At 40.0% G+C, this 15,041-nt stretch overlaps 1 protein-coding gene across 3 annotated transcripts; it reads left to right on the plus strand.

Annotated features, from left to right (window-relative positions):
- The first annotated feature begins 360 nt into the window (after nucleotides 1–360).
- Nucleotides 361–14,152, plus strand: LOC131251227 (uncharacterized). 3 transcript variants are annotated; one of them, XM_058251832.1, is made up of 4 exons: nucleotides 361–579; nucleotides 5,564–5,785; nucleotides 9,545–9,657; nucleotides 12,871–14,152. In XM_058251832.1, exons 1-4 carry the CDS (start codon nucleotides 406–408, stop codon nucleotides 13,229–13,231), a joined length of 870 nt encoding a protein of 289 aa, XP_058107815.1. In that variant the 5' UTR covers nucleotides 361–405; the 3' UTR covers nucleotides 13,232–14,152. The 3 variants fall into 3 exon arrangements, with proteins under 3 accessions (XP_058107815.1, XP_058107814.1, XP_058107816.1); XM_058251831.1 differs by lacking the exon at nucleotides 361–579 and adding an exon at nucleotides 3,623–3,850; XM_058251833.1 differs by lacking the exon at nucleotides 361–579 and having other exon boundaries at nucleotides 5,555–5,785.
- The last annotated feature ends 889 nt before the right edge of the window (nucleotides 14,153–15,041 follow it).

Below are 15,041 nucleotides of genomic sequence, written 5' to 3' on the forward strand. Positions count from 1 at the left end.
AATCCAAAATTTATGCATATCCAAAAAGCTCAAGTGGACCATACCATCAGAAAAAGTAGAAGTACTGATTTTCACCGTTTAAAAATTTAAGCATATCCAAAACTTCGTACTCCGTAACTGGATCCAATCTGGTCGGATTGACCACCATCCGAACTTGATCTGATGAGTGATCAAATTTGATTGGCCCTACTCGAACCGCACCGATTTAGGCCTTCGGTTCGGTTGGGATCAGGTCGGATCCACTCGATGGGGTCAGAAATAGCCAGCTCCTTTGACTCCTGGTGTGTTACACGTGGCATGATGTACTCGGGGCTTTTTGATCGTCCCTTGTATTCCAGGATTAAGTACAATAAAGTGGCCAGAAGCTCAGGGAAAGCACAAAGAGAACAGCAGGTGAACGGAGAGATGGAGATTGGGGTTGTTGGAGGGGGACAGATGGGGTCTGGGATAGCTCAGATCGCTGCTGTTGCTGGAATCCATGTCTGGCTCCACGATTCCGACCCTGAATCTCTCAACCGAGCTACCCATGCCATCACCGATTCCATCACCCGTCTCGTCGCCAAAGGACACCTGTCAAAAGTCCTCTCTCTCTCTCTCACACACACAGGCTTCTTCTAACTCCTCATATTTTTCATAAATATATTTGCACTTTTTTTTTTTTTCTTAACACACCCCACACACTCACGCTGGTGGAATTTCACCACCCATGGGTACTCTACCACCCGGGCAAGAGTAAGGACATCCAAAACTTTAGATGCACTTTATATTAGAGAATAAACGATCCTGTGGTCACTTACTTGTGGTTGCATCTGTTCACTTGTACCGTTCGATTGATCCATCGACTGTCTATTAGCTCTACCACACGTTTCTACCATTCAAACCATCCATCTAACTATCAAGCGGACCACACTGCAAAAATCAGCAGGGGATTAAACGTCTACCATTGAAACCCTTTTAGGGTCACAGAAGTTTTAGACCAATATGAAATTTGTTTTTCCTCTTCATCTACGTCCTTGTGACCTTATGAACAGATTGGATGGAAAATAAACGTTGGGGTGGGCCCTACTAATTTTTTACCATGAAAATCATTATCCCAACTGGTATTAGCGGTGTGGCCTAGTTGATCTTTGGATATGATTCATTTTTTTAGATAATGCTCTAAAATTATCCCGAAAAATGGAACAACATTATGGATATAATAGATACATCACTGTGGGGCCATGTAACTTTGATCTCCTTTGAACCGTTAGGACGACTCAGAGATTGAGTGTCAGCGCTCTTATTCCCACGACACGTTCCTGCACCAGCTAAATATCTGGTGGTAGTACACCTGCCAATCCGCTTGAACATGAAAGAAGCGAAACATGAATATCAGCTTGTTCCCAAATTTATGAATCCCATTTTTTGTTTGGATATGTTTTAATTTTAGTGCCTGTTTATTTTTCGGGCTGAAGTGTAATTATCTTGTAAATGAGTAATTATTATTTACCAAGGTAATTTACCTGCATCTTTCCCAATGCTGGGTTGACCGGTTATATTTTAAGCACTTAAACCGAAGAATTTGTAAAATAAATATGGGGCCATAATGTGCGTGGCTTATCCACACCCCCCATTTATTATGCCAAATGAATTTAAGGCATGAGCCCAAAAATTAAACAAATCCAAAGGTCAAGTGGGCCACGCCACATGAAATTATGAGAATTGAATGCCTACCATTAAAAACTTGCCGAGGCCCTTAGAAATTTTAGATCAGGCTTATATTTATCTTTTTCACTTATCCATATCCATGTGACCCTATGAACGGGTTAGTTGGTAAATAAACCTCAATGTGGGCCCAGTAAAAGAATCAACTTTCAACGGTAGACAAATTAAGTCTATTGTTTCCTTTCATGTGGGCCAATTGAATATTAAATCTTCCTAATTTTTTCGGATTAAGCTTCAAAATATTCTAATAAAATAGATGGACGACACAGATATATTATATACATTATGGTAGGGCCCATAGATTTAAGTCAACATTTTTAGACCGATTTTCTAGGTGAAATTACTTGCTTATTTCTATTCAAGTGAAAAAAAAATATAATAATTTCTTTACAGCCAATTTCTTAGGTTATGGAAAACCAAAACAGGCCCTTAGTCTCATGCCAGAAAAAAGATGAAAGGACAGCGTACATAAGATGGGCAGGAGTAGGCTGCATCTCCGTCCGAATAAGATACGCATCATAGTGGGTCCTGCAGAATTTATTGTATAGTCGTCGAAGGCGGATTGCATCGTACCCGGCCTGTCTCAAGCTAGGACGGGTAGGAGCTTTGAGTAGGTACCGTGACATATAGTATAATATATATTATATATTATAATATATATTATATATTATATTCTATATATATATATATATATATATATATATATATATATATATATATATATAATGGCCCTTCGTTAATGCTTTGTAAGCTCCACCATTATTTATGTGTTTCTTCCATTCCGCCTATATATTTTATAAATCATTTTAAATCATGAGACAAAATATAGGTATATCACATTCTCAAGTGGACCACATTACATGAAACAGTGTTGATTCAGCATCAACCATTAAAAACTTTTTAAAGGTCTTAAAAGTTTTGGATCAAGATGATAATTGTTTTTCCCCTTCATTTAGGTCTGTATGACCTAATCAACAGATTGGATGTCAAATAAACAGTACAGTGGGCCTTAGGAGGATTTTAATGGTAGATATTCAATCACTATTGTTTTCCTGCGGTGTGGTCCACCTGAGATTTATATCCCTATCATTTTTGGGGTCAAGCAATAAAAGGATCCGTAAAAATGGATGAACGGCATGGATGAAACACATACATCATGGTGGGGCCCACAGAGTAACGGCCACCAGCCACCAGGCTGGTGGCAGGGGAGTAGCCAATCAGTTCCCCTCATTTTGGGCATACAATCTAAAATGATATAAAAAAAACAGGATAATACCCATACGTTACGGTGGCCACTCAAAGATCCTGCCCGTTCCCGGGAGGGGCGGGGGTAGAACGCAATCCGCGTCCGCAATCGTCGGCCTGATCGGACGGCCTGCAGCTACATTTTTTTCTCTCTCGGTGAGTTGCACGGTCGTACTGAGTAAACTCTTTCGGGCGGACCGTGAATGTATGTGGTTAATCCACGCCGTCCATCTGTTTTCCAAGCTACTTAAGGGGTTGAGACCAAAATTGAACCACATCCAAAGCTGAAGCCGACCATGCCACAGGAAACAGTGGGAATAATGATTTCCACCGTTGAAACCTTTCTCACCCCCACAGTGATGTATATTTGTCATTCAACCTGTTCAAAAGATCACAAAAACATGGATGTAAGGGGGATAAAACAAATATAACCTAGATCCAAAACTTCTGTGGCCCTCAAGAAATTTTCAGCGGTAGATTTTCAATTCACACTGTTTCACATGGTGTGGTCCATTTGAGATTTAGATATGCTTTATTTTTTGGGCTCGAGTGGATGAAATATATAAATCAAGATGGACCCCACAGAGTTACTCAGTACGCTACGCAATCCGCTTCCGGTATGATGTACTCGGGGCTTTTTGATCGTCCCTTGTATCCTAGGATTTAGTACAATAAAGTGGCGAGAGGCTCAGGGAAAGTGCAAAGAGAACAGCGGGTGAAGGGAGAGATGGAGATTGGGGTTGTTGGAGCGGGACAGATGGGATCTGGGATAGCTCAGATAGCTGCTGTTGCTGGAATCCATGTCTGGCTCCACGATTCCGACCCTGAATCTCTCAACCGAGCTACCCATGCCATCACCGATTCCATCACCCGTCTCGTCTCCAAAGGACACCTATCAAAGGTTCTCTCTCTCTCTCTCTCTCTCTCTCTCTCACACACACACACACACACACACACACACAGAGGCTTCTTCTAACTCCTTATATTAGAGAATAAACGATCCAGTGGTCACTTACTTGTGGTTGCATCTGTTCACTTGAACTGTTCGATTGATCCACATCGACTGTCTATTAGCTCTACCACACGTTTCTACCGTTCAAACCATCCAATTAATAGACTATAAATAGGTGTCCGAGATTGTTTTTGTAAAAATAAGTCCAATCAATTAGTTCAACTGGCAACTAATTTGTTGGGACCCATCATGGATCGGTTAGGGCGTGTTTGGTATGTAGAATTACGTGGTATTGAATTGGATTTGGTGGGATATAAATTCCATCTGGCATTTGGAATCAATGGGAAGGATTGGATTAATCTAGGTATTTGCCTTAGCAAGAGATACAATGTAATTTCTGGTGTATTTCAAATTCCACTACATCTGTGGGCATACACGTTGATGCATCTGTCTTATGCATGCCATCCATCCATATGCGCCTTTTACACGTGACACTTGACTTGCATATGAATATAAGTGACCGGCATTAGTTGTGAAATCTAGTCAGTTGATTACAGTTGTAACGTCCACCAAACATTGGTTTCACGCAGTGTTTGCAGTATCGATAATGTCGGTCGATATTATCGGTATCACAGTCTAGCAATACAAAACAAAAGGCTGGAGTGTTCAAAATTTCCCGTGTTGGTACATGTATCGCATGATATTGTAGTTATCACGATATATCGCAAAATATCGCTACAGGCTCTTTTTTTTTTTTTTTAAATTATTTTTTTTATAATCAAGCATCGATGATATCTGTTCATATCGACAGATATTGTCAACATCGTCTTGGGTGGATTGGTTGAGAGAAAAAAAAATCGATTTTAAACACATGTAGGGTGGATTTCGGTTCATTCTCTTGAATCATTTCGAAGAAAAATGACGTTTTCGATCTGGAATTAAGATCAAAGCCGATTTGGGGCCGGTTTTGATTCTGTGATTATGTTCAATTCATTAGTTGTGTTTTTGTTTCCTACATGTTTTGAAATACATTAGTATGATCGGCTACATTTTTATGCATCCATGAGCTAGACATTTCTTAATGAGGGTCGCCGCTCAGTTTCATATATTTTCTGATACCCAGAGAAAGTTGAAGTTGACATTCTGCATTGACTTGGGATTACCAGATCAATTTTTGTTTTTGTTTTGTTTTGTTTTGTTTTTGTTTTTCCTTCTTTTTGGATTTTTTTTGAAGTCTGCCATGCCATTCCCCTCATCTCATGAAAGATTAAGTTTTCATGGTAGGTTCAGAATTATACAGCATGTTTTACTGGAAAAATGCAAGTTTAAACTTTCTAAAGACAAGATAGCTAAGAAATTCACAGCCATGCATGTAATTGACTAGCCATCTTAGCCGTCCACCCCATCAGTCTTAGCCCATCTGCTGGATGTTGGCCTAGTGGATCATATGTTACTTTACTGTCTAAATCCCCTATCATTTTGAGTATCCATCATGCGGTGTTGAATCTCTTGTTAGAAGTTTGCTTTAATTTTGAGTGTGCATGTTCTCGTCACATGTCCAGGATCTTCAGTTTCTGAAAATTGGTCTCCAGCAAGTTGATTTTGTATTGCTATTGAGCCTCATAAAATTTCTCCTGATCCTTTCTCTTCTGCATGTGTCAGTTTGTTGGTACTGAATCCTTGAGCCGCCTGAGATGTACATTGAATTTGGAAGATCTTGGATCTGCAGATGTGATCATTGAAGCTATTGTAGAATCTGAAGATATGAAGAAGAAACTATTTTTTGAACTGGACAAGATTGCAAAAGCTTCTGCCATTTTGGCATCTAATACAAGTTCCATCTCCATTACTCGTCTAGCTTCTGCAACTCACCGCCCTTCCCAGGTTTTACTTTTCAAGATACCTGGTAGTTTTGGTTGTAAACTTGACAGAATATGTTTTCTCCTTTTTTCAGCTTTATGTTTTACTTCTTGCATCTTGGTTCCTTGGCCAAAAGGTCATTTGAATCTTAATTCTATATGAGTTGTTTTGGCAGATTCATTATTTAATTTACTTTGGTGCCAACTTCTTTAAATATGATAGAACAGTAAAGTGTAGCTACACATTCTTGAATTTGGTAAATGTGCATTGTAGCATCTGTAGAAAAAAATTGCATGGCAGTCCGTTTTGTCCTTCAGTGTATTTGTTGGATTGTTGAGTTGTGATAAATTGAATGCTTTTGTGTGTTAGTGTTATTTTGAGTGGTTTGTCCTGAACATCCGATTTCTAGACTTCGTGTATGTAAATCTTCCTTCTTTGACTACCGTATCCTAGTAATACGAAACAGCCTGGAAGTTACCAAACTTCTGGGTATCATGCAAAATATCAGTAATTATCACAATGTATCGACAGTATATCAATATATTGCCCCCTTTCTCCAGCATTAATTGCCTGCATTATCACCATTGCTGGGTTGAGAAAAACTTTGGAATACACCTCTTTAGATTAGTGAAAACAGAGGTGGCTTCCTCTGTCATGTCCGTATAATAAACTTCAGCTACAAGCCTACAACTCACTGTGTGAGGCCCACCTTGATGTATGGCACACATCTGATCCATCCATAAGGCGGCCTTTCAACTTCACCTTCTATCCTAAACATCAGCTCCCTCAAAAACAGGGTGATCACACCACAAGGGACATTTGGGATGGGGATGCCCAACAGATTCTCTGGGGCTCACCGTGCTGTGTATGCCATCTTGTTCCTTCAGAATAAGGGCACCACTAGGATGGGGACACCCCAAAAATTAGGCCATTGCAAAACTCAGGTGGGCCACAACATCTGACTTTAGAGGTTTTAGGAATGATTTACATGATGCAGCCCACCTGAGTTTTGGGATCTAATGAGAAAATGTGGTGTTGTGTGTGATGAATGGATTGGATGTTACCCACACATCATGATGGGCTCACATCCGATGTTGTAGAATAAGCTTATTCTACAAAAGTTTTAGAGGAACCAGCCTAATGAGAAAAGAGAGAAAAAAGGAAAACATTGAAGGAAAGGTTTTTGAGGGAGACACTTGCATACTTGATGCCTACCAGGGTTTCTTTCTCTAACATGGGGGAAACGACTTAACATGCATGAAATCTACCCTGTCCATCAGGTGTATCACCCCTTGTTTAGACCTGATCCCAAAGATCAGGTTGATTCAACTAGCAGGTGGGTCACCCTATAAAGTATTTCTGAAACCTTTAAATTCACCTGATATGGCCCAGTGAGTTTTGGAATACTGAGATTCTTGGTAACTCTTTCTTCCTGATGAGGCACATCAGATGAATAACTTGGATGGCATATAAACACCATAGTGGGCCCTGCACAACTGATAGTGGGCCCTACACCACTAATAGTGGGCATTCCATCCCATCTTTTTTCCTAGGTTATGGCCTACCTGAGTTCTGGATGGTAATGATTTTTGGGTTCCAAGGTGAACATTAGGCAGCATACCTGATGGATACAGTAGATCTCATGAAAGTTCCACCCATGTCACTCTGGGTGTGTGAGGTACCTAGCGTGAGGTATGCTAGTGGGGCTCTTTTGATAGGATAGGGTGCCCCATAATCACAGTTCCGTACAAGGTGGGTTTTGACCTGGATTGCGTCTTTCATGATTATCTCAACCTGACGTGTTTTCATTTGCTTCCTTACATAGGGTAATCTTGCTTCGTTGATGATCCTAACCTTTGACTCTTGGATTTGATATGAGCCGCCAAAACTTAACTTTTCAATGTTCCAATTTCATACACAATCATACGTTCAATATCTGTTTCTTAAATTGACCTATATAGCATAGAATGCAGAATATGAACATTTCAGATCATCATCTAAGATGCAATCTAGGAATGGAAACCCACTCCCATACAGTATATATCAAAACTCCGAAAGAAAGTTTTTGTATAGAAAACATGGGATCTCTCTCATGTTCCAGCATGTGTCACCACCCAGAGCAGCCCACGTGCCGAGCTTTTCAATGATTGGAACTATGTCGTGTATGTGGTCCAATCTGTGGAAAGTCATGGTCTACTATTGCATCCTACTCAGGACTCTAACCATTGGATAAGTCAAGCCTACATAGGAACCTTATATAGCTTCTTTACTTATTTTTAAAAAGTAAATTAATTTTTTTACCTATTTTATTGTGACATGCAAAATTGTGTCAATGAAAATGCCAGAAATGCCATAAGAATAAGGAGAATCCATCCAGTTGCAGCAGGGCTTTATCCTTACCCAACTCCATGACCACCTTCTTGGTATCCTCAAATCCATTTTCGAACCCACAAGCTATCTCCAGCCTTATTTGGGTGAGGGCTAACTTGTCCAGATTTTGTTAGTACTCTTCTTTCTATGGAGGCCTTTGAAAAAGTCCACAATCAGTTGCTTAATTTCAATTGTGACTTCCACCAAAGTTTCCCCCTCAACCCTCTTAGTAGGAGTTTGCTTCCAATCCATGATAAGTCAAGCATTTGCTTCCCCCTTCCTTTAGGCATGTGGCTTTATATTTTTGTCTCCAAGAAATGTCCTCCAATCTATTGGAATATCATAAGTAATTTCATATAGGATTTCTGTTCCTCCGAAAGAGGTCTATACTCATTGCCTCAGTCTTCTTTTTCTTTAAGCACCCTACTTCTCCTTTCTATAGCTTGTAGGATCTTTTCCATAAAATGAGTTCCTCTCAAGCTTGGAGCTTTTTGTTAATAGAAACTATCCCATCTTTATGCTCATCTCCACTGCATTAAAATTACATTCGTTTGTCTTTAGTTCGTTTATTCTTAATCAAGGTGTTCCTTAACAGTAACGGTGGCCGTAATGGCCACTGCCATTACCGTTACGATACAGGCCGTAACGGCTGTTATGGCCCCCATAATGGCCGTTACAACCTTTTAAAATAAATGTTTCTGGACCGTTACAGGGCTGTTTTGGGCCGTTATGGCTCATTTTTTCTGTAGCAGCTGTCACGGCCGTTTGGCCTCGTAACGCATAACGGTAACGACTGTTACCGTTATGTAACTGTCGTTACGGCCCTTATGTAATCAATTTTGAATACTGTGTTCTGAATGGCTTCTGCATTATTTACTTGCGAAACACCATGAAAATATTTTTGGCTTGCAATTTTTTATCCCTTTGTTTCATCGTAAACTTTTCCCTACGATTGTCTACTAGGACAGGCATAAAAGATTCTGTAAATCCAATGAAGACTGTTCAACAAAAATTTCTTGCTTAGAAGACCATGTGCTTACATGCCTATATACAGAAGCCAAACATTTGTTGCACTTCATTTCCTAGTGAATGCCATGCTACATTTTGTAATTGTCCCCTCCATTTCTCGTTAGTGGAATGCAACGCATGCCCATAATCTGTTGCCAATTGTCTTTGCAGCATCTCGACTTCTTGTCATTGCAGGGATCAAAGATCACATTGTGACATGTTTTTTTCTCCAATTTTGTTTATGTGCATGCAGTTTCCAGTTTTTTGGATCATAATATTATTTGGAAAACTCTTAACTGCATTTACAATTTTACATTCACGAACTGTAGTCAACACATTCATTAGAAACTGTATTAGATTAACAGTCATCGAAATTCTGAAGCTAGTGTTTGCATAAAATTGCAGGTGATTGGTATGCATTTTATGAACCCCCCTCCAATTATGAAACTGGTCGAGATTGTGAGAGGTGCAGAGACATCTGATGAGGTCTTTGCTACAACAAAAGCCTTGGCAGAAAGGTGAGAATCTAATAAGGAACACTCCTCTCTGCAACAAGTCTGATTTTCCTACCTCTAGAGTGGCAACTGGGTGAGCATGGGTTTGGGTCTGGTCGAAGCATGGTCCACCCACCTATGTTGTACATGAGTCCAGGCATAATGGTGCAACCGGGTTGAGATCTCGAGACCCGTATTGCAAGAAATGGACAGGAGTACACCCACAAGAAAAATAGAGTAGAGGAAGATATAATTTTATTGACATCAAACTTCTTATAACAGTTGGAAAAACTCAATACTTAAGAAAATTTTGGAATGCCTACCCCCGTTGAGATCTCGATACTAGAATTACAACAAAATGGACAAGAGTACACTCACAAGAATAGTAGAGTAGAGAGGGAGAAATAATTTATTGATATCAAGCTTCTTCTTACAAAATGGCCCCGTTTGTTAAATCTGAAGTCTAAAGACCGAATCTGAAATCCGAAGCTTGAATCTGAAATCTAAAGCCTAAATCTGAAATCTGAAGTGAAAAAACTTGTTTGATAATTATGGCTGAAGTCTAAAAATTAAGTAATGAATCTGAAACAAACTGTTTGTTAGCAAACATCTTAAATGTCTAAAATATGTTAATTTGCCACATTTGCCCCTATCTCTCGTTTGGAAATGTTTTACATTATAAAGAAATTATTTTTTATTAAATGAAAATAAAATCATTTTATTTAATTCAAATAAACTAAAATACTTAATAAAAAACTAAAATATCATCATAAGGCCTTCAATTCCTGTTAGCGGGAAGATTGTCACTATGTGTTGTATAGGATTGAACACCAGTAGCAACAAAACCTTCAAATAAGGCCCACCTTATATTTATATGCTATCCAAACCATTTTAAGGTCATTCCCAATTGGATGAAGTGAAAACATATCCAAAACTTCCGTGGCCTATTTAAGTTTATTTTCCATTCAATATGTTCATAAGGTCACAAATACCTGTATGAAGAGGGAAAAAAAAATCATATTGATCCAAAACTTCTGTGATCCCAAAAAGGGTTTCAATGGTAGACATTCAATCCCCCGTTGCTTTTTGCAGCTATTTTTTTTTTTCCATCTCAAGCTTTAATACGAACTCACCAAATGGACGGATGGTTGGGATATAACACATACCTCGTGATGGGACCCATAGAACTTGCTGACGTCAATATGGCCGCTACATAGCTGGTGTGAGGTCACCAACCAATCCGCGTCCTACTTGGACGTGGATTAGCTACTGACAGGTTGAATAGCGAGATTCACTACCGAAGTGACATCATTAAGTTCCATGGGCCCACTATGATATATGTGGGCCCACTATGATGTATGTGCTTTATCTACATCGTCCATCTATTTGGAGATTTAATTTTAGAGCATGAGTTAAAGAATGAGGCAGATCCAAATATGTAGTTGACCCCACCACAAAAAGCAGTGGTGAGATTGATGCCTACCATTGAAACCTTCCTAAGGCTCACCGTGATTTTTATTTGAAATCCAGCCGATTCATATGTTAACACAGACATGAAAGAAGGGAATCAACAAATATCAGCTTGATCAAAAACTTTTGTGGCATATTTTAGTTTTTAATGGTGGGCGTCACTCTCCCCACTGTTTTCTGTGGTGAGGTCCCCTGTAGCTTTGGATTTGACTCATTCTTTGGATCTTTAACTAAAATTATATTTCCAAATGGATGGACGGCGTGGATACAAAACATACATCATGATGGGGCCCACATAACTTGGTGACGTAACTTCAGTAGCGAGTCTCGCTACTCAACCTGTCAGTATCCAATCCGCGTCCGCGGAAACAGATTGGCTACTCCCCTGCCACCAGCCAATGGCTGATGGTCGGTGCTATGTGGGCCCCACCATGATGTATGTGTTTCATCCATGCCGTCCATCTATGTTTCTAGATCATTTTATGGTATGAGACCAAAAATGGGGTATATCCCAATCTCAAGTGGACCACATTACAGGAAAACAGTGTTGAATGAACGTCAACCATTAAAAACCTTTTGGGGGCCATAAAAGTTTTGGATCAAGCTGATCTTTGTTTTTTTCCATTCATTTAGGTCTATATGACCTAATCAACAGATTGGATGTCAAATAAACAGTATATTGGGCCTTAGGAGAATTTTAATGGTGTATATCCAATCACTATTGTTTTCCTGTGGTATGGTCCACATGAGATTTATATTCCTCTTTGGTATCAAGCAATAAAATGATCTTTAAAAATGGATGAATGGAATGGATGAAACACATACATCATGGTGGGGCACATCAAGCAATAAAAGAAGTTTCACAGGTTAAAAGTTGATTTTATATAACTTGAGAAGGGGTAATTTTGGAAGCAAAAATTTTTGTCGAATGAAAAATTCACTGAGCACATTCTGCATTCACCATTAAGCCATACTCCTATCACAGAAAGAATTCAATGAAAAACCACTTAGTGCTTTCCTTCTTCGGTGTTAACGAAGCATTAACAAACACCACTAAACACGGAACATTTTTCCAATTCTGTGTTAAGTGCAAAAATTCAGGGTTAACAAACAGGCCCTTAGAAAAACTCGTCCCCCGCCCCCTACAAAAAAAATATAAAAATAAAAATAAACTGTAGATAAATCTTTAATGAGAATCCCCCCAACTAAAAGATTTTAGTTCAAATCAATCTAGTCTATGTTAGATGGCAACAAGCCTAATAATAGTAAAAGCAAAGGTAGGAAATAATCCTCACATTCTTCAATCACATCTTTAAATCAGCCACCATATCTTTCACAAATAGTAAATCACAGTTCTTGATATTTAGGCCGCAAATCTATAAATAAACAGTCTAAAATCAGCATGCTGGGTCCTATAGTGGGCAATGGGCCTGCATCACCTAACAGCTTGTGAGCTGAGGAGTCGGGCTCAGGCTCATGCTGGCTCACCTGCTCAAAATTCATCCCACCAATGTTAAATTGGGCCGGTCCTACTTGTTATCAGGCTTGAGGTAGAGATCCTGATCCACTCCAACTAGTTACTATTTCAAAAACACAAGGCCCAGGGTCTAACCCATGGGCTTCAAGGCCCGAACCCGAACCAGAACCAGCACAAAACAAAATTATTGCAACTCTAGTTACCCGGCTCCCACCACCAGTGTTTCTTAGCTTGTGATGGTTTTTCCTTGATCCTGTATTCAAATTGTATTAAGGCCATGGAAATTGCAGGTTTGGCAAGACTGTTATATGCTCTCAAGATTACCCTGGTTTTATCGTAAACCGGATCCTGATGCCCATGATCAATGAAGCATTTTACACACTCTATACAGGCGTGGCATCAAAGGAGGACATTGATACAGGGATGAAGCTGGGTACAAACCATCCAATGGGTCCTTTAGAGCTAGCAGATTTCATTGGACTGGATGTCTGTCTCTCGATAATGAAGGTTCTACACAATGGACTTGGTGACAGCAAGTACCGTCCCTGCCCACTCCTTGTGCAGTATGTCGATGCTGGACGCCTAGGTCGGAAACGAGGCATTGGCGTATACTCCTACTCCCACCCCAAATCACCTGGTGCTCGGCTTTGATCTCTTCCTGGCTGTGAGAACCATGACCTGTTAATTTGAAGATTCTTAAAAGCTGACATTTCAGTTTGAATAAGATCTAGAAACTTGAAAACCAGTGCAGAGAATCTCTTCAGCATGACATCCGGCCTAGTCAGGCCTCTCTGTGTGAGAGAGAGGTCTCTCAAGTCCAACTGTTGGACCACAGTTTATAGTTCAATCAGGGGATTACTTCCAACTTGTGAAGTGCTTGTGACATCCAATCCTCCTAACAGGTTGGCCCTACCATGAGGATCACCTAGCACAAAAATCAGCCCTATCCAATTTCTCAAGTGAATCACACTAGGGAAATCAGTGTATAGCCATTGATAAATAGAAAAATACAACTGTGGTCCAATCGATCAGTGGATGGGGCTGATTTTTGCACCAAATGTTCCTCATGGTGGGGCCAATCTGTTGAATGGGTTGGATGTCCCATGCACTCAGCAAGTTAGAAGTTATCCCCTGGGTAGACCATAACCTGTGGTTAAACTGGTTGGGCTAGAGACCACCCCACGTGCGCACACACTCTCACACTCACACAGGGTTACTCTGGACGGGGGAGAAATCACACAGACAGAGGATCACCCTGGAGTCTGGACGCTGTAGAAATCACAGTTTAATTGTGATTTTTAGGAAAAAGAAAAAGAAAAAGGACATACCCTCAGACCCTGTTTGGTAAATGCCTAAAAATAAGGTAATTTCATTTTAGTTAATCATAATCATGTAATGGAGATGATATTTCTCTCTCTCTCTCTTTTTCTGGCAAGGATTAAAAATAATCTTGATAACAAACAATCATCATCTCTTGAACTCATTTTTATTTTTAGTTTCTCAAATGAGGGTTGTTTATACATCAATGATGTGGCTTCTTTTCTTTGGAAATTCAATCAATTGTCACCACTACTTGGATCCATATATGCTCTTGATCAAAAGAAATAGGATACTTGACTTGAAGCTTGCTTTTATTTTAGGGATTTTTCCCTATGGCCCCCAACCTTTACTGCTATGGACTAAAAAGCTCCTGCGTTTAAACTATTTATCAAAACCCGCCTATAGTTATCACTGTTAGACTTTAAAACGCCTACTGGTGGGTACATGTACGAATAGGTTTTTGTATTTTGGTATTGACCTGACTATCCTCACTTTAATGCACTTGGCAATCTCCCCTGTTACCTAACCTTCGATAGTACATGGAGCCAACCTTTTTGTTTGTGAGAAATCCACCCTATCCATTTGTTTTTCCCGCTCATCTTAGGGCATGTGCCCAAAATGAGGCAGATCCAAAGTTCAGCGTGGGCCCATGATGGTCCCAAGAAGTTTCTACGGTAGGGGTTCAATCCCGACTGTTTCTAGTCGTTTTGCCCATCGGCGCTTGGCATCGGCCTCCGCTATAAAATGATCCGGAGAAACAGATGGATGGCCTGGATTGTCACAAACATCTTGTAGCCCTACGAACAGCGAGCTTCTATTCCTCACTGTTTCACGATGGTTTGGGCCACTTGAGCTTTTGGTTCATGACTTAAAATGATGTGGTAAAACAGATGGATTGAGTGGATTCGTCACAAACGCTCCACCTAAGTCGGGCAACGCTCAAACGTCTGGACTTAAATGTTCATCAAACCTCTGGGGGCATTAATTGATATTAATTGTCATGTTAGCCTAACCTAGACCACAGGTTGGGCCACTTTGATGATTTTCAGAAATCTACAACGTTCATATGTTTTTTCAGATCGTTTTATTGTATAGGCATAAAAATGAGGCAGATCCATGATCATAGTGGGCCCAGATGGCC

Source organism: Magnolia sinica, chromosome 7 (genome assembly GCF_029962835.1).
Source record: "Magnolia sinica isolate HGM2019 chromosome 7, MsV1, whole genome shotgun sequence".
NCBI classification, from domain to species: Eukaryota; Viridiplantae; Streptophyta; class Magnoliopsida; order Magnoliales; family Magnoliaceae; genus Magnolia; species Magnolia sinica.